The 19,774-nt window shown below is 42.3% G+C and overlaps 1 protein-coding gene across 1 annotated transcript in view; it reads right to left on the bottom strand.

Moving 5' to 3' along the window:
- Positions 1–10,160: 10,160 nt before the first annotated feature.
- Positions 10,161–19,774, bottom strand: part of NUAK1 (NUAK family kinase 1) — a 47,737-nt gene continuing 38,123 nt past the window's right edge. The window contains exons 5-7 of the mRNA XM_072350860.1: positions 15,463–15,582; positions 15,039–15,171; positions 10,161–14,180 (exon numbers count right to left, since the gene is read on the bottom strand). Of these exons, the coding sequence (XP_072206961.1) occupies positions 13,027–14,180; positions 15,039–15,171; positions 15,463–15,582 (1,407 nt within the window). The 3' untranslated portion in view covers positions 10,161–13,026. The remainder of the gene's footprint in view (positions 14,181–15,038; positions 15,172–15,462; positions 15,583–19,774) is intronic.

Genomic DNA, 19,774 nt, shown 5'->3' with positions numbered 1-19,774 from the left:
AAAGAGCAGTGCTGCAGTGGCACAGGCTGCCCAAGGAAGTGGTGAAGTCACTGTCCCTGGAGGTGTTCCAGAACCATGCGGATGCAGCACTGAGTCAGTGGGCATGGTGGGGGTGAACTGATGGTTGGACTGTGTGATCTTAGAGTTCTTTCCAATCATAATGATTCTCTGATTCCACTTATTCATTGAAACATTATTTAGTTTATAGCCAGATCTTTGGAGGGAAAAGGCCAGAAGCCTATGTGCACTGGATTTGCATTGTATATTCATATTCTTCAACCATTTTTAACTTCTCTTTGAGATCAAGAGACTTCAGGACTTAACAACACTTTCCATTTCAGATGCTGCATAAGGACACTGCTGACATGCTACAGAAATTTGCCCATATGGATATTTTAAAGGTGAGCTGCTTTCAGGACTTGTGCTGCTCCACTCTCAAAGTGACACTGAAAATCTACGTTTCATCTATTAGTCATAGATATCTGAACCAGTTTCCTAAGGAATGCAATTGATTCTTCATCCATTGGAATGCTGGTACCAGGGTTGGTTAGTTTCTGTGTGATAAGCTGTAACTTAAACAGATGCAAGTCATGTCTGCTAAATCTCTGTAACTTCTTCTGTTCAGCAAAAAGGTTGGATTAGAAGCTAATCCTTTGTTTGCCTTTAAGCATATACTTACTGCTCCTTCCTCCATTGTATTTGTACGAATCCGTAGAATTTCACTTTGTCTTTCTCAAATATCATATCTATGGCAAAAAGTGTAAAGAAGTCAAAATGCCTTCAGGAAAAATAGCAAATGAAGCAGGAAAATCCCTGCTGCAAGAAAATCCCCTGAAGCAGGGTAGAAGCATGCTCAAGTACATGCCTCCTTCAGCTTCAATATCCTTCCTGAGGACAGAAGTCTTTGTTCTCCAGGCTCTTACTTACAGAATTCTACAGTCCCCTCTGAATAAGCCGCAGTGAGAGTGATCAGCATGGCTGCTTGGAGGTCTGGAAATTCTGAAACATATGCTAAATGCTTTAATTACAATTTTGAGAGAAGCTGGAAAATATCTCATTTTTCTCCCCTTTCTTTCTTTTTTTTTTAATTTTTTTCTTTTTTCTTTTTCTTTTCTGGCAGATGATATTGTTTTCACAACCCTTCCTGTGGGAATTATTCTATGATTCTATCTTTAGCCGGGTATGTTTTGATAGGACAAGGGGAAATGGTTTCAAGCTACAAGAGGACAGATTTAGATTGGATCTAATGAAGAAGTTCTTAACAATAAGGGTGATGAGGCACTGGCACAGGTTGCCCAGAGAAGTGGTGGATGCCCCATTCCTGGAGACACCCAATGTCAGGCTGGAGGGACTCTGAGCACCTGATGTAGCTGTGGGTGTTCCCGTTCATTACAGGAGACTTGGACCAGGTGGTCTTTAAGGGTCCCTTCCAACTCAAACAATTATATGATTCTTATGAACATGTCTGTGCCCAAAACTGGTTAGATGGAAATTGAGGTGTGCTTCTTTGGTTTAGCTCGAAGTTCACAAGGAACACCAGTGTGGAAAGGACTGAAAATACTGAAATCCAAGCAAATGAAAATTAGAAGAAAAGAAGCTGCATTTGTTATTACAAAACCTCAAAATGCCCTGGACAGCAGATTTCACACACTGACAGAAGCAAAAGCAGAGCTGCTTTCTGCAAGATCTGCCTGGAGCCTCTCTCAGAATCACTGTGAAAGTGGAACGAAAGCGAATGCCACAACAAGACACCTGGTGTGAGCAGTCAGGGCACTGTGCACAACTGTGCTCAACCAAAGACTGTGGTAAAAATGGGCATAAACATGGCACAGCTGGATTTGTTTTATTGTACCTCCACAAGGAGTTCATAGCCTACATTGTTCTAGCAATGATAAAAACATGGAAAGTTGTATCTTCTGCATCTACAGTTTTACTTCTTAGTTCATCCTTTTTGGAATTTTAAAAAAATAAAAATGTTTTTATTATTACCCATTTTTATGAATAGGGGGAAAAAAAAGCTAGATGAGCAGACAGGAGCAGGCACTTGACTGAAAGACATGTATCTGGATGTGGGCAGACTGCTGTTGCCACCTGTTGTAGCTGCCATCTCAGCACGTTGTTGCCAGGCTGAGCATCCCACCATGACTCGCCATCCCTGCTCTGCAGATCAGCAAGCAAGATGGCCTTCCTTCAGCCAGATGGGGATTCCCAGCAAAGAAGCAACTATTTTGTGCCCTCCAATTCTTCCTTCCTTCCTGTACTTGGTGATATGTTTTAAAAGGAAACTGCCCACCTCAGCAGAAGGAATACATTATAGAATTGGAGTCATAGAATCATTTGAGTTGGAAGGGACCCTTAAAAGCCATCTAGTCCAACTTCCCTGCAATGAGCAGGGACACCTACAGCTAGAGCAGGGTGCTCAGAGCTCCTCCATCCGGACCTTGGATGTCTCCAGGAATTAATCCTGTTCTAGGGGGCACAATGAAACTAAACCATGAGGTGTGATGTCCTGCAAAGACTTGAACTCTGCTGTGGGTCTGTGACCCATTCCAGCCTCCAAATCAAAGTACCAGAGGACATTTGGGAGGGACAACTCAACAAGGATCCAGGAGGTTTCCTGGTTGTGATGGCACTTCAGGAAAAGAAGGTCTGGGCTTGCAGTAGAGGCTGATGCAGATGTGCCAGTGGGGACCTGTGCTGGAACCGTGGGTGCAGACAACAAGGAATGGTGGGAAAAGCTGGGGAGAGGCTCTGAAATATTCATGTATTTGAGCTCTGACTTTGCCTACTTTTTTTCATTCAAAGACTGTTTACTTTACTTTGGCACTTAAAAAGAAATCAAGTGCAGTAAAGGTCAGCTTTATTATTTTTGTTGGTTTTTTAAGGAGTTTAAGCCATGGCCATAGGAGATTGCTTTTGACATTTGGGAAAGAAATGTCTGCATATAAAATCATTCATTTTAGACATAAGTGATGATGCCCCATTCACCACAGCAGGGAAGATTTTATGGATACAAAACAGAAAGAAGACCCCCGTCTTCTTTCTCTCTGGAGCAAACTCTTGAGCTTTCCTCCCTGCCATTACACTTGTTGAGTTGTTTATTAATTCTTACACATACAATATATGTGTGTAAAACGATCAGGGTTGCCCTTATAATCATGACAAAATGTTCATTCTGTATGTAAAAATTCCTATACAGATCCCATATGAAATGTGAAAAGTTTATTCTTGGGCAAAGGCAGAGAATAGGCTTTTGCAGGGCTATCTGCAGAAAAGAGAACAAAAAAAGTTTGCTGGGGTTTTGCCAGTAACTTGAACAAGAACAGAGCTGGGCTTATGTCGAATGTTTTTGAAAATCTCAGCTTTGATTTGTTAATGACCACTTGTATGATGGACTACTGCAAACCATTCATCTGCAGAAATAAATACTCAAAATAAAAGAAAACGGGGCATGGTCAGGCAAGCTGCGGTTTGTACCAAAGCTTCAGATTTGCTGAAAGACAGATATATAATATTCCTCGGTTGTTTTGTTTTGTTGTGTTGTTGTTGTTTTTTTTTTCCAGAAAACCACTACTGAAGAAGTTTTGCCAGCCTCTTCAAGTTCATGTCAAAAAATAGTACCGAAAACTGACCTTTGGGGATTTTCCTGGATAGAGTTTCACCATCAGATAGAAAGCCATAGCCCTGAGTCAGCAAGGAACAGGCAGACCTACCTTTAAACACGTGGAAGTTATTTATAGGAGTAATTTACTGAATCAGGCCCCAAAAGAGAGAGATAAAGGGGAAGATTTCATAAAAAGACTGAGCTGCAGGAAATCCTGTCAGGGTCACGTTTGGAACATCATATGTGCGCCCTCCCAGCCCATCCTCTAAAAAGAATTTATAGCAAAACTCTTCTTTATAAAAGCAGTTGTTTGCTGGAAGATGAACTCAGTGTGCCTGCTGCCAGCCTGATGGTGGACTTACACTAAGCTGGAGTACGAATTCCAAGCAAAGCCTCCAAATACCATTACAGGACAGGTTCTGGAAGTCTTTTTTGCTAAAAGTAGCAAGTGGGGCTTATAATTAACAGTCAAAGAAGCCAATATCAAGACTTGCAAGAGCACATACATTTGTTGTTTCCTCTCTAAAAACTGACCCTTACCAAGTGGGACACTCAGGAACTGCAGAACCTCAGACCACTAGACATCTTAGAAAACCCTAGCCTGAACCTACAATGCATTAGTCCCCCAGCAGAATTGATCTCTGTAACAAAAACTTTCTTGTTCTGCTGAAAGACAATATCTGCAACCACTGGCAAGAAGGACCACATTTGGTTATTTTTTGTAATTCTTCCCCACCCCTCCAAGCAAGCTGAGATGACCTTCCAATAATGGTTTATTTCTTCTTGGCTTGGTCTGAACAAAAGCTTTCTATTCACATGCATGTGAAAGAGAGTGTGGATGTTTCTGTGGTGAAAGATCAAATCTCCCTTTTGAACTTTGCAGTGGATAGGCTAAACCTGTGGCACCTCTGGGGCTTTCAGTGGCCTTTCAGAAAGCAGACAACTAAATGCTTGTTTGGAGTGTTTGCCTGAAGTAAAGAGTACATATGACAGATATGGGGAATAAATTAGAGTCCTCTGGAGCATAGGTGAGTTCAGATCAGCAAAACACATTTCCTACCAAGAGCTGATGTGGCCTTATAGTGTGGCCTTATGGTGTGTCTGGGAATTTGCTGCTGGCTGTGCAATACTCAGTGCAGGCTGCATCATAGAACCACAGAACATCCTAAGTTGGAAGAAACCCATAAGGATCATTGAGTCCGGCTCCTGTGTGGACAAGCAGTGTCATAAGTCATGTATAACCCTGTTTTTCTCAGACTCAACAGAACATCTTTTCTGTAACTGGAGCACCTTGCTTCAGCTTTTAACCAGGGCGTCTTCAAGACAAGAAATAGTTTACGGGGTGAAAAGCATTTAAATTAGATGAGGGAATTCTCTTCTCAGCAGTATCAACTTTGCCAGAGAGAAAGAGAGAAAGAGAGCTCTGGGGTGGAATAGGTACCATTTAAATTAAGGTTTAGTGAGTGTGACAACAAAAACGGCTTTTCTACCGTTTGAAGCAATCTGTTTTTCTCAAAATGCTTTTTTTTAAAGTATTTTTCACTGTGGCCTCTGTGGCAAGGGTGACTTTGCAGGTGTTGAGGGGTGTGCTTCTGTCAGAGGGGAAAATATGCAAATCTTCCTTTCTCTGCATGGTAAGACGTTAACAAAAGCTGCCCCTGAAAGCCCCATTCAGACACATGATGAATTCTGACCCTTCCTGATGCTGTTGTCTTTGTAGCAGGGCTCCCTGGAGGGGCTCTAAGAGCTCTCCCTCTGCCCTTGTCACACAAGATGCTAACCCATCCTCCAAGTGCTATTGGAAGTGGTCACAAAGTGCCAACTTGCAACTCTTGTGAACAAACCTAGCTGCTTGTGTTTGACATGGAGAAAGGAATGAGGAACTCTTCAGTAGATCTGCTCCAATATTACAGTGGAATGTGTGGAAATTGTTTGTTCTCTCTACTGCACAAAAATCCCATCCCTTTGCTCTTGCACCGAGATGAAATGCAGCCTCCACTCTGTCTCACTTTTTTTGTTAGCTGCCAATAGTTCCGTTTCTTCCAGAGATATCTACATAAATCATTGCCGGATCAGGGCCACAATTTAGAACTTTTCTGGTGAAAAGGAGCTGTGATAACGGATCTGAACACCACAGTCTTTTTCTTTTTTCTTTTCTGTTTGTTTGTTTGTAGATCAGGTGACATCATTTATATACTATCTGAAGCGTTTGAATCTTCTCTAATAATCATAGAATCACTTAGGCTGTAAAATATCCTTAAGATCATTGAGTCCAATCATCTACCTAACTACCAAATCCAGCACTAAACAGATGGTAGATTTCTATGTCCATTTGGATACAGACTGATTTACATGCAATTGCCACTGATGTGGTGGGATGCTCTGGGTGAAGACCAGGTTAGAAACTTGACAGAATGCATGGCAAATTGCTCGGACTATAGCATAAGGTGAGTTGTTGGGAGCTTTGCCCACTTTTCGTCTGCAGCAGGCTGAGGTTCTCCATCCTCTAATTAGTACAAGTCATCGTGTCCCAAGAAATGAACAACATTTTGATTTCCTGAAAATAAAGCCAGTAATGATCAATCCCATTTCAGCTGAAGAATTGAGTAATTTCCCCAAAATCTTGGAAGCAGAGACTTATCTGTACAACGGCCTGGCGTGTCCATAATTTGAAAGGCCCTGGCCTGCTCAGGCAAAGCTGATGATTTCAGAGGAGCTCTGTTGCTTGGAGCATCCCCATTTTGAAGCATCCAATTGAAGGTACAGTAAGCTTTATCCTGTGAGCACACAGTGATCGTGGATCAAGCTGAATTCACAGCAAGCAGAAAATGGCCACCAGTTTCAAAAACTCAGGTGCAAACAGCTCTAACAGATGTTTCTAAAATCCCTTTTGAAAATCTGGAACTCTTCTTGTGGGAGAACTGAATGGACGCCACGCGAGACATGAAGTTTTCCCCACTCAGTCCGACCAGAATCTCACAGTGATGCAAACTTATTTTTTAAGGCTGGGTGCTCATCCAAGTTGGGTCAGCATCAGTTTGCACAATCTGGGGATCTACTACTTGACCATTAGGCACTGCTTCTTTCCACTCTGACACAAGGACAAGGGGATTTACTACCTCAGGGTTTCTGAGGACTGGAGCTGGCTGAGCATTCCTCATGGCCCTGAGTTGTATGGGAATTTAGCAAGCCTTTCTTCTCAGGCAGCAGATCCCTCATCTCAAGAAATCTTTCGATTAAACTGTCAAGCTCTGGGACGTGCAGCTGAAGGGAACAACAGATTTTGAAGAAACACTTAAAGAAATATTTTTGGTAATTCCCAGCACGGACAGAACGAGGACATACTGTGGGTCTAGCAAACTTGCCTGGCAGGCCGCTGTGGCTTTGTATGTAAATATAAACATATATTTACATATTTCCTAACATCTGTTTTGAGTTTGTGTTCCTTTTAGTTCTATTTAAAGTACGTCTTGTCCTATTATCTCTGAGGTTGAAATTTGGAGGGCTCTGCTAATAAACTCTAACACTGCAAAGCAAAAGGATGCACTCTCCTCCTCCCTGTCTTTTCAACCCGTTCTTTTACAGCTGTTCCTCGCCTGTATTCCAAAGTGCAGCAGCATCACCCAGCCTGTGGAAGGAGATCAGTTTCCTACGTAGATTGAAATCTGGGTGTGTATTGTGAGAAATGGTGGTCAATGTCAAAAGACCCAAAGTGTGATTCAGCAGTGGGGCTACTTTGAGGAGCAAAGGTGCAGAGTGATGGCCCAACCTGCCAGTGCACCAGTGGCCAACAGCTGCAGCTGATGTTCTTACTTTAATGGTAATCACCTATTTAACCCTGCTGCGGCCTTTTGCCACATCTCAGTGGTTTTTATATAACGCTTTTCCAAGGAACAATTAAGCACTAGGACAAATACGTACGATGTTCTTAAAAGCACAGAGTTCTGTGTCTCCAGATGATGTGCAAATCAAAGGCTTTTCTGCACTGATGAAATTCCAGGAAATGCAGGGTGGGGGAGAAGAGCTACAGAGAGATAGCCAGAAACAAGATGCTCAGATCAGCCATCCAAAAAAGTTGCTTCTTCAGCCAAATTGCTAAGCCTTTTATGAGAAAGATATCTTGGTTTGGCAGGAAAGAAGAGACAGCTCCGCCAGACAATAATAAAATAAAATAAAATAAAATAAAATAAAATAAAATAAAATAAAATAAAATAAGCCCTAGTTGAATGCTAAATACCATTATTCCAGGGGAAACATGACTTGTTCTCTGCTGTGGCAAAGCTTTCAGCTGAAACCCTGAAACCAGCAACCCTGGAACAGGAGCCAGAGAGCCTGGGCTGATGCTAGCAAACCCCTAAGTTTCTATTGGCTCAGTAAATGCATTTGTGCAGCTTTGTCTTCAGAAGCGTCTCATTAAAATGAGATGCAAATCACCAAGATAAATGCCTGAGTAAATGGATAAGCCTCTCATATACATCATATTTACATGAGTATTGGCCTTCTCCCTTCACTGGATGAATTAAAGCTTACCCTGTAGCTATAACTGAGGCTCTGATGGTGCGAAGTTTCTTATTACACACACTTAAGGCATCATTAACAAACTTACCTGCAAACGTATTTGTCCACAATAACTGAACGTGCCATCTCTGCCTCAGTGCAAATGGAAGCCAGACAGAGCTGTGAGAAGTCACAGCTGCAATTAACACGGAGGCTTCTCTGGCTGGGAAAGGTGCTCTACCACTCAGCTCTGAGTACTGCTCCTCTTGCCAGCGCTATGGGTGGTTGCGGGCACCGCATCAAAGGCTGTGACACTGCTGGAGAAGAACTCCCTCCTGGGGTGTTGGCATTGATCCCTCGCTCTGCAGCAGTGGGTAGGGGCTGGTAAGCTCTGAGGAGCAGTGCCACGCTGCCCTGCGAGTGTTGAGATCCTCGTTTCCAAGGCTCCTGCGTCACTTCCTTGCTCTTTTCTTGCCCAACCCAGAAAACTCCAGCAATTCCTGAGAAGCCCTGAATCCCCATGAAGTGAGCAGGCAATAAGGAAGACCAAGTTCAGCTACAGACTCACTGTATAACTTCAGCAGAGGCATATCACTCCGCACTTATTTCCTTTAATAAATAGGAAAATGAGACGCCCTCCTCCCCACCACACCCCGCCAGGGTGAGCTCTCAGAGCTGCACAAACGTGTGTAATTACTCCTCTGTGCTCGCCACAGAGGCGCACCATACCCAGCCGTTCTGAATTTTCTTTCCAAATGTCGTTATTTTTAAAAGAAAACAAATGACTTGCCTTCAATTTCTTCTTCTTTTTACTTTTCCTAGCGTGTTAAAAAGAAAAAGGTTTCATAATTGCTATTGCAGAAGAGACTTGCATTACACTTTCCACCATCCAGCACCCACACAGTGAGACCTTATTCACCTCGGGTACAAGAACATGCGCTGACTTGAATATGTACCTCTCACTTTCTGATTTAATTAGCATACAGCAGCTTACCATTCCCTTTGCTATATATTAAGGGCTATTTGCTTTTCTGCATTGTAGGGTTTTTCTCCTTTATTCCCACTGGTTATTAAGAAGCGGTGATGATAAATAAATCTTGCACCTACAGTCATGAATTTTTGCTTTAAAAAGCTCAAGAGAGAATGAATTAGAAAAAGGAAAGTCTCTTCTGCATGAGATCCAAACCTTGGTTCCTAATCCAAACTTCCCATAATTTAAAAAGCAGAAGAACAAACACCACAGGTATCTTGGCTGGCTACATCACGGGTGCAGTTTAATGGCGTCTTGCTCAGTGCCAGCTTCAAGACGGTGCCAACCATTTCCTGTGTTTTAATAAGTCACCAGCACACACAGCATACCTAACACCCAGTTTCCCTTATGACAACCACCTGCTTTCCAAGAGTAACAATCCAAAGCCTTTTGGTTATCGAGGAGTCTCCAAAATCCGAAAGCAGACTCCATTTCCGCTTCTCACCAGCTGTCTGCTCTGCCCGCTCAAAGCCATCCTACACTTGACAGCAGCAACCAGCCACAAGTCTTCGGCCAGAACAGCCATTAAATTGCACCAACAATGACAATGAAATTGCTAACAAACCATCCTCCCCACCAGAGTGGGGGAGGGATAATGACTAGGTGTCTCCAGGCTATAAATGAGCCATGTCCTGACTCAAGAGCCAGCCTGCTCTGCCCTACCTGCAGCACACCTGACCCTTCTTTCCTCCAGCAGAGAAAGCCCACTCATCTGCCCTTCTCCACCCAACACTTCTCTAGCTGAAAGCTCCAGGCATTTTGTGGTGTAAAATCGTTCACAGAGGGCGCCTCTGTGGCCACCCACATTACACTCAGATGTGCAAATGAGTCAAAAAAGTCCTACATAAACAATTTGGTGTGCTGTGATGCTGCTGTATTTCTGCACGGTAATCATAGAGTCATAGAACAACCTGAACTGGAAAGGACCCGTAAGAATCATCAAGTCCAGCTCCTGGGATAAGTTAAGTTCATCAAGGTTTTGGCTTGTGCTGATGTATGGCGAAAAAGGAAAGAGTGGGAGACTCTTCACAGTTACATTAATTCCATTTTATTTAATAAAAAACAGTATCAGATTAAAAATACACTTTGGGTGATTATCCAGCGTTTTCCCCTGTGTGCCTCCTAGAGCTCAAACCAACCGAGGATAGGGAGAAAAAAAACAATAAAACAAAACAAAACAAAAAACACCAAACGATTTTGGCCGGAGCTGTAAAATAATGTTGCACCAATTAAATTACACCAAATATATTATTATACCTTTGAAATGGCTTTCAGACCAATAAATAAAAAAAAAAAAAAAAAAGAAAAAAAAAGAAAAAAGAAAAAAGACAAATTCAAATAAAAAAGTCAACTTTGCATTACAAAAAAAATTAAATAAGAATCACAACACTAATAATAACAATGTGCAGTCAAGTGTTTTGTTTGTGTTTTTTTTTTTCTTCTCTAGGAATGATAACATGCCAGTAAACACGTAACATGCCAGTAACATGCCAGTAAATCCCTATGTAACATTTCCAGTTTGGCAGCAAGCAGTCACTCACTCATTCACATTTGTACATAAGGAAGGCCTGGGCAAAAGCCTAGGTAGATTCGAGCCTTCAGGGCGCTCCTCATTCCCTGCTGCAGCTGGTCGAGTTCCTTTCCCTTCATCCTAAAAACCCCTGTAAATCCACTCAGGATTCAGCAGCGGACCCACAGGGAAGGCAGCACTGAGCACAACCCCACTGAAGTGCTGCTCTGTCACATCAACACGACAGAGCTGAGATGCGCCGGCTCAGTGTACGGCCCTTCTGCTCCAGGGCCACTGTGCTGCCTGTTAATTAAATACACTGCAAAATAGGGTGTTGGCATTGGGTGGGCTGTAGGAGCAAATGCAGGGCCTGTGAGAAGACGGAATCTCCAAGCATCATACTGAAAGTATATTACATCTACAGAGAAATGCCCTGAAATTGCCCTTCCTGAGCAAATGAGCAGTGAGCCACATTTCACTTGACCGCCCGAGAGCACATCTCTCTTAGACTTTGTGGGTATTGATGGCATTGAATCCAGGGCCAAATTTGGTCCAGTGTTTCATAATAAAGAAAAGGTTCTCCACAGAAACGAATTAACTGACTTAGAAATCTTGAGCTCGTTTATCTTTATGCTGGCTGGTTTTCAGGAGGAACCAGCAGACTGAAGTACCGTGACATGAATAAACAATCTGCAAGTGAAACTGCTCCCTGCCCCAGATGCCAATGTTTGTGGGCTTATCCCTGATTCTCAAAGAACCATCGGAGGATTCCTATTCCATTTCTGCATAGTCTCTAGCATTTTGGACGTAGTGGGCCAAAGTCTGCTTTCAGTTCCAGTTCCAGGGGAGGAGTGAGAACAGAGTTTGCCCCATGCTTCTCTCTTCTGAGTATGCCTGTCTACATGGTTTTTGCAGCTGTGGCTCTTTGACATCATTGGCTGAAACTTGCCAGGTATTCACACCAGTGCACCTCCAAAAAAGCTAGGGGCTATGTGCTCATGTAAATGAGAGTGAAATGGGCCTTACGATTCCAGTTTGCCCAGGCCTGTCAAACACACAGTGCCTTTCTGACACAGGCTTACATTCAGATAATCCAGTAGACCCATGTGGTACCTTTATGGGAGTTGAAGCCTTTAGTCTTGATATTTAGGTATATGTGAGAACACACACACACACCTTTCTCATTTTTTCAAGCTGGCATCACTTGACATGCAGTACCAGCTATGCTATCGATACGGAGGCCTGCATTTTTATGCTAGCTCTGTTATCAAATCTACCATTATCATTTCATCGCTCAATTCTTTCTGCTCCATTACTACCTACTTAGAAATATTTTCATTTGGAGAAAGGCATGTTCCCAACAACTTTCTGACCTCTATCCGTTTCCTACATGCTACAACCTTTTCATTACCTAACATTCTGGTCTCAAACTACCTGTCCCCCTCAGATACTACAAGCTAATAGCAAGGTGGAACCATTTGCTGACAGTGACTGAACTCAAGGCTGGAGGGTCTGTTAGCCCTTGGTTCCTATCTCTGGGTATCCATCTGGGTGACTGCTTTCAAAAAGTCACAAATAAAACACACAGGTTGAAACACTTTAAAGAGTCACTGCTTACCCCCATTACTTTGAGCTCCCTTTCTTATTACCCTGACTCTGTTTTTCCTGGTAGGTGTGGTATTGGAAACAATTTTAGGGTCAACTGCTCTCTGAAGAGCAATGGCCGTAGGAAGGGCCAGATCTGAATGCCTACTCCAATCCTTGTACACATATAGCTGTGCAAAGTGATGCACTCACAAATTATCTGTCCCAGAAAGGGTTCAGGAACCTCTCAGTTCACCCTGATGGAAGGAAGCAGGGCGACCATCCAGCCTGGCCTCCTGCATAATGCAAGATGAAAACTCTCAATATTAAATGATGTCTGTATCCTGATGAGTAACTTCAAGGGAAAATGATGGTTCTCTTTCTGAAAGACATCCAAAATTGACCCAAAGAATTCAGCTTATCTCTTGATATAGCTAACTTAATATGAAATATACCTCTCAAAATGTGTGTGTCTTGTTTCCAGTTTTAATTCTGCCTAGCTTTCTCTCCAACCCATTAAATATCAATGCTTTTGTCTGCTAGATCCTAATACACTTTCATCATGTATACAAAGACCAAAGGTTTTGCTCTGGCCAGCTAGGTAATATTCTGAAGACATAAAATTAGAGAGGTGTGAGATGACTTTGGGGCTACTCAAGACTTTGCTAGGAATTCAGTTATGTAGGTACAGTCAGGTCCTTTGAAGGAAAACCTACCATTATCAGCAAATAGTAACCTGGCTAACTCCACCATAAAGGTACCCAGAACAACTCCCTTCCCTCCCTTTCCATCTTCCTGCTGCTAGTTGAGCTTGTTGCAGATCTCTAGGGCTTTCTTGTAGACCTGAGTCACATCATCCATGTCTGTGAGAAGGGAAAAGCTGCTGTCCCCCAGACGGTTGCGATACCGTTTTAGATACTGCGGCCGTGGGTGGTTCTGAAGTCCTTCAAAGTCTTGGATCTGTAGGAAATTTTCAGCAGAGACACAACTCCGTATCCTCTGTCTGTTTGGCCTGTTCTCTTGCAAATCCAGCAAATCAAAGGAGTCGCTGGACAAAATACTGTCATCACTAATCACGCTGGATGGGCGACTGTAACTTCGAGGTAATGCATCTCCAGGCAGGACTACTTCTTCCATGACCTCCAGCGTTGGTGTATCAGGGCTAATTAAAGCAGATTCAGTGCCGCTGGTAGAATACTTGCCATTATGTTTCAAGATACCCTTACGCCTGCAGGAATGGCTGTAAGACCCATTTCTGGATGGTTCTGTGACCCCCGGGGAGGTGTCACTGTTTACTGTTTCATCATTATTGTCCAAGAGTTCAGAAGATTCACTTCGTTCTGGAGAGGAGTAATAGCCAGACTCCCTCTGCTGAGTCTTCTTTAAGATTCCTTTTTTTGGCATTAGTGAAGACTGTTTAGTGCCGTATTTGCCAGCTACCTCTCCCTCCACAACAGTTTTAATGGCTACACCAGTCCTACACAGCTCTTGCTCCAACTTAAAAGCAGAGGGTAACACTGGGCTGACCACACCTTCAATGAACCCTGCACTGTGAGATCGATGTTCACTGTTGCTCCTTTTCTTCAGGATGCCTTTGGGTCTTTTGGAAGTGGGTTTGGATGCATTTTCAGCTCCTCCTTCCTGGATGGACTGTGCAATGTCATTTTCCTTTTTTGATTTTTTCAGAGACCTTTGTCTCTCTAGTGTGACTTCGGGACCTTTGGGCTTAGAAAGGCACTTCATTTTTGTATCAGTCTCTGGCTGGAGGCCAGTGGAGCGGTGATGCCAATCAATGAACCTCGCTAACAATGGAGACTCAGAGTCCCTCATGGCATCACAGTCACAAACACTACTCTTGTAGCCCCAGTTAACCCACCAGTGGTTGGCAATGTCTTCAATGGTTGCTCGGCGTTCAGGGTTCACCATCAGCATCCATCTGATGAGACCACGAGCATCTGTGGACAAAGAATGGAACATTTTATGAATGTCAGAGTCCCATATTACTGAATGTCGCACACGACTAAATAAGTCAGCGAATTATCAGTTCTAATAACTACAAAACTTGGAGGAAAACAAAGGGGAATTGGGATATTTAAAATGATCTATGTATTACTCATCCTGTATTTACTTTTTCCACAAAAGTGTATTCTTCAGTATACTTTAAAGGAGTATTTTTATAAAGAGAGCAATGTGGCAGCAGAAAATTGAAAGTATAGCAAACAAATGACAAAAGACAAATATTTAGTTAAATATAATAGTAAACACACATATTTTTAAGGCTGGAAAGAGCCTTAGACTTAGCTGGAAAGAGACTTAGACTTAGCTGATGCTTTTCTGCCTGGTGACAGCTTAATGTGTTACCCTCTGAGTAAACACATTTAATTCAAATTTTGGCCTCGTTTCTCAGATAAGGGACCTCTTTGCTTGGACCATTCATCTTCTCTCTGCTTGTGATATACTACAATGTAGTCAGAGGACTTATCTTTACCAGTATGTTGTATCAGTTTACAGCTTGTCTGAACAATTCCATTTGCAATAGCTAACAGAACATCCACTGTCATAGATCTAGTTAAAAGGGCTTGCTGAAGCTTCCCCAAGGCAATAAAATCTATATGCTATAAAATTTTCATTTCAAAAGGGCTTTTGGTAAATGCTGTACCCAGATGGGAATGGATTGCAGATGAAGTCAGTAGATGAATGAGAGATTTTTTTCCTTTGTCATTCTAATATAATGCCAAAACAAGCTGGAAGGGCAAATCCTCCATTCTGAACTCCTGTCAGCTCAATACATTGCCCTTTCCGCTCTTTTATACCTGAGGTCTGTGTTGGCTCACGATATTCTCCACTGCTGATCTGCCTGATGAGATTTTTGTGATCAAAGCCATCAAAGGGCATGGTTCCATAAACCAGAGTGTAAAGCAATACACCAAGGGCCCAGCTGTCAACCTGAAATACAGAGACAACGTGCGTGAAGCTCTAGAAAGCTGATCTCCATCATTCTCCCTGCCATTAGTACCACAAGAGTAGCATCATGTCCAGCTATGCCTACTGATGGGCAAATGGGTATCTAACATTTGACTAACCACAGACAAAGCAAATGGAAGCAAACAGACTTTCAAGATGGGAGACACCCATTTATACCCACACATGCAATAACATCAGCATTAAGACTAGATCTTAAGACTGTAATCATCAAAGACATCCCCACATTGCCACTGAAAAACTGACCCTTCTTACCTCTGGGCCTCTGTAAGGTCGTCCATTAACAATTTCAGGGGAAGCATACAGTGGGCTTCCACAAAAGGTCTGCAGAAATTTGTCTTTGTGATAAAGGTTGGAGAGTCCGAAATCAGCAATCTGCAAAGACAATTGCACCAGGCTTCTGTAGCATTTATAATATCTTAATGTACCAGAAAATCTTTATCAGGAAGGACTAAACTATACTTGACCCTGCTATAGGGCAGAGATCTTGACATAGATAACTTCTCAAGTTCACCTGCCAACCAATTATTCTGTCATTTCATGACTTTTTTGAAGGCCTTCTAGAGAAGGAGATGAGACCCCAAGATAAACCCTCTGGAAGAGGAACAAAGATTCTTTGGTTACACTTATAGACATGTCATGGCTCCACAACCATCAGTCAGTAATTCTATCCTAGATTAATTGCATGTGCTTGCAAAGACAATTTTATACTGGGAGGCACTGGACTATTGTCCACTGATTGCTCTTCATCTTGTATAATCATTAATACCAAGGAAAAGCACACAGAAAGTACTACTGTTCTTATCTTGCAGACGCAAGCCCAAAGTTGGGACCTTTCAATCCAATGGGAGGAGTGATGTCGGCATGTCGTGAGAAACCAAGTGTTAGCTTTCAGATACGAGTGATTTTTGAAATCATCAGGAATGTCTCTTGTTGAAAACAGGGGAAAGTGAGGCACTCAACTAACTGCTCCAGATTCAGGGACTTCAAGATGAGGAATCTGAGCCATTAAGTAAACAAGATGTCTATCACGAGATAATAAACACAAGTCTGGTTCCTAAGTGGAAACAATGGGCCCAAATCCGGCTTTCCCAACACAAACAAAACGCCCCTGGGGATTATTGGGAATTTTGCCCATGTAGAAATTGCAGGATCAGGTCCAAATAATTTGTTTACTTCAATTCTCTGTTCTTGTTCTTACAAAACAAAGGCTGAGGACAGCAACACTAAATACTCCCACAACCTTTGCATTTCCTTTGTTTCTCCAGCAGAAAGCAACACATCTCATTTTTTTTTAATCTTATTTAAAGCCTAAATATTTCTGTTTCCCAAAGGTTTTTTTTTTTCTATGACTGCCCACTACTGACATAGGACATATATAAAATACATAAAGCATGGGCATATAAAAGACATAAAGAAAAGGCATTATCAGTTTAAAGTTTTAAGAGACACGAGCTTTCTTTGGGCTTTCTTCAGGTCTTTTTGACCAGAAAGGAATTAAACCCCAGAAAGAAGCAGTTATTATCTGAAATTACAAGAGAAAATTCAAGAAAACAGAAAGTGACTAGAAAAGAAAGGGATTTACCAGCAGCATCATTCACCCCTGGCTTTCTAAAACATTTATCACCATTTCTGCTAATATCTGTTTCAACTGCAAGTCTAGTGAACTCTTGGGAGACATAAAGACTTTGTCCCTATTAACTACCCTGTCTCAGTTGAGACCAAAGTAATGAAGCTGGTGAAGCACGGACAGAAGTTCCCAATTTTCACTCTTTACCCCCAAACGTATAAACATGGATATGTTCTATTTATCCATAAATACTTATCTATCTATATGTGACAGATATACTTCTATAACAAAAACATAAACTTATTTTATAAAGTATCATTTTTACAACACGTTGGAAGTCACAGAACAAATAAGAGGCTTCACACTTCATCCTCTCCTGTTTTGATGCTCTGCTTGTGCAGGTGTTCCTCTAACAATTTGGACTCAGAGTACCTTGCTCAAAGAGTAGCTGATTCCCATTCACTGATGTTAATTCATTGCACCACGTCCATTCATAGCTTGAATTTACTCAGTCCCCCAAACAGCGTATCATCAACCCATAGCAGAAAATGCAACCCTTAAATAAATGCGGTTTGTAAAATCTTCATTGTATGGCTGGAATGTCATTGAAAACAGCTGGTGTACAATTGCAGTCTGCAAACATATTCTCATGGCTCAGATTGCACTTAATTGCCCTAAATTCCACTTTCTTATCAAGTCACCCTGACTGGCAGGAAGTTGGTTTTAAGCCCTATGAAGTGTGCCCTGTCAATCAGGGGAAGAATAGGATCATTTCAGTGTTACAGCTTCATGCTGGCCACTGAGTTTTATTTTAGCTCAGGATGCAGCTAAGACAAGGACAGACACTGCACAGTGTGATTCCTTAAGAAAATACATTCCCTTAACACCATGGAATGTATAAAATGCATGTAGATGTGCATGAACATATATAGAGGGATACACATACCATTGTTCACACTAAGAAACTCTCAAACTTGGGCATTTTTGTTTCCATTTTGACCATTCAGGAAAAGAGTATTTCTGCTGCAGTCCACTCCCATACTCGCCAACTGATGTTTAACAGCTTTTCCCATCAAAACTGTCATGCCCTCCCCTCAAAACAAGATTGATAGAAGCCAACGTTACTTCATGTTCAGGGCACACAAATGGAAGACAAAGAAAGTTCCTAAACTGGGAGGAGCTGGGAAGTGGGCTTTGTTCCCCTCACTTCAGGAGGTGAATGTTTCGTATTTACCGTTACTATGACCAACCAGATGCAATTTATTGTTTAAGCATGGACTATAAATTCCACTAAGTTTGCACTCATGGAAATCATCGGGTTTTCCTCACTTCAGAATCCGTCTCTTTGTACTGTAGACATAGAAATAATTACGTCTCTTAAAGCAAATGAAACGTGTGCAGTGGGTGAGACTCCCAGCAAGGTAAATCCCAATTACGTACACTTACTCTGTATATGCGAAACCCCCATGGGCTCTCAGTGGTTAGTCAGACTGGTGTCCCCTTACCAGCAAAAGAGAAAGCGCAGTAAGAGAATTGTGCTGCTATTAGACTTGCATTTTTCTCTCCTTTGGGGCTGATAGTTCAGTTTGCATCAAGGTCCGACAGACATCTATTTTAGGTGCACTTCCCAGTCCAGGAACTGTCACAGCCCTCTCTCTGCATTGCGCCAGTCTCCGTGACAGAGGCATCCCTGGGGGTAACTTGTGGCACAGGGCACTGTCACAGCTTTTGGATATGATACTGATTCCCTGGCTGATGCATTGTGAAGCAGTGTTGCTCCAGCTCATTGCATGCAATCTGGGGGATCTAGGGGCCGGGGAGGAGCTGCAGTGCTGCACAGGGACATGTGGTCCTCACCATACTGAAGTGCAGGAATTATGGGCTAATGGAGGCAGCTACACCTCCACCCCATTGCTAACTCTTAGAGTAAAAGTCACCCCCCGCGTGACTCAAAGACTGAGTCCCTTTAAAATGAGTTGAGAAAATCACCCTCCAGCTTTGGCTTGTGGACCTGCAAGACTTGTAATTTTTGTCAGCCTTCAGAAACTGGCTTCTCTGAGTTGTTATACTTCCATGTGATTGCTTCCAAACATTTTCATTCACTGTTTTAGCTTTAAAATAAAAGAGCTCATTATGTCTCTGAATGCCACTTCATGACCTTCACTCGTACCACTAAAATTTACAAATGGAGTCCAAGTTAGCGCGGTATCATATAAAATGGCTCGGGGCCTTTTCGGCTCGGATAATATTTTCTAGTGGATTAATTGTCCTCTTTATTTCCTGTTCTGAAAGAACTGCCTGAGTTGTGATGCATGGATCTATTTTTGCAATATCTTGCTAATTTTATCCTCTCGTCACTGTGACACGTATGCGTATACCACAGCATATAGATCACCGGCTTCTTTAGAGGCGTGTTTCCAATGGCACGTGGCGCCCAGGAACAAAGGGATTCCTCTCATTTTGTCATTCTTAAAACCAAACTGCCAATTTTGTAAGTAAGTGCCTTGTAATCCACTAAATGAAATGTAAATACTGGGGAAGTACAGATAAGACTATCACTCCCGCTTCCAGAAAATGCTTTCCACTGAGCATTTGAGGCCATCTGACAATGCTGCATATTTCTCTCTTCCTGCCTGAATAAACCATATAGAAATAATCTCAGAATCAGGACCTGATAGATTTGCTCCTAATAAATAATTTACAGCTCCATATGTGTTTCCTTGCCAACGGTTACTGTTTAGTAAAACAAAGAAAAAGTGGGAAGTTAAATTTTGCACAAGTAACCCAGAAACCACAGTTAACGTATTCAAGGCTTCAGCATCAAGGAAATAGCAGCAATATGTTTAACATTGAGGATTCAAGGCTGATCTTGGTCTCAAAGTAGGAAAGGTGTCAAAAATGAGCCAGAAGAGAGAGAAAGGAAGGAAATGAGGATGGGCTGGACACAAAACACCCACAAGGCAGCTTAAATACAGCTTGGTTCAGGAAAGAAAAGCC

This window comes from Excalfactoria chinensis, chromosome 1 (genome assembly GCF_039878825.1).
Source record: "Excalfactoria chinensis isolate bCotChi1 chromosome 1, bCotChi1.hap2, whole genome shotgun sequence".
Lineage (NCBI taxonomy): Eukaryota > Metazoa > Chordata > Aves > Galliformes > Phasianidae > Excalfactoria > Excalfactoria chinensis.
Note: the sequence above shows the minus strand (reverse complement) of the source record. Positions and strands in the feature narration are given on the sequence as shown.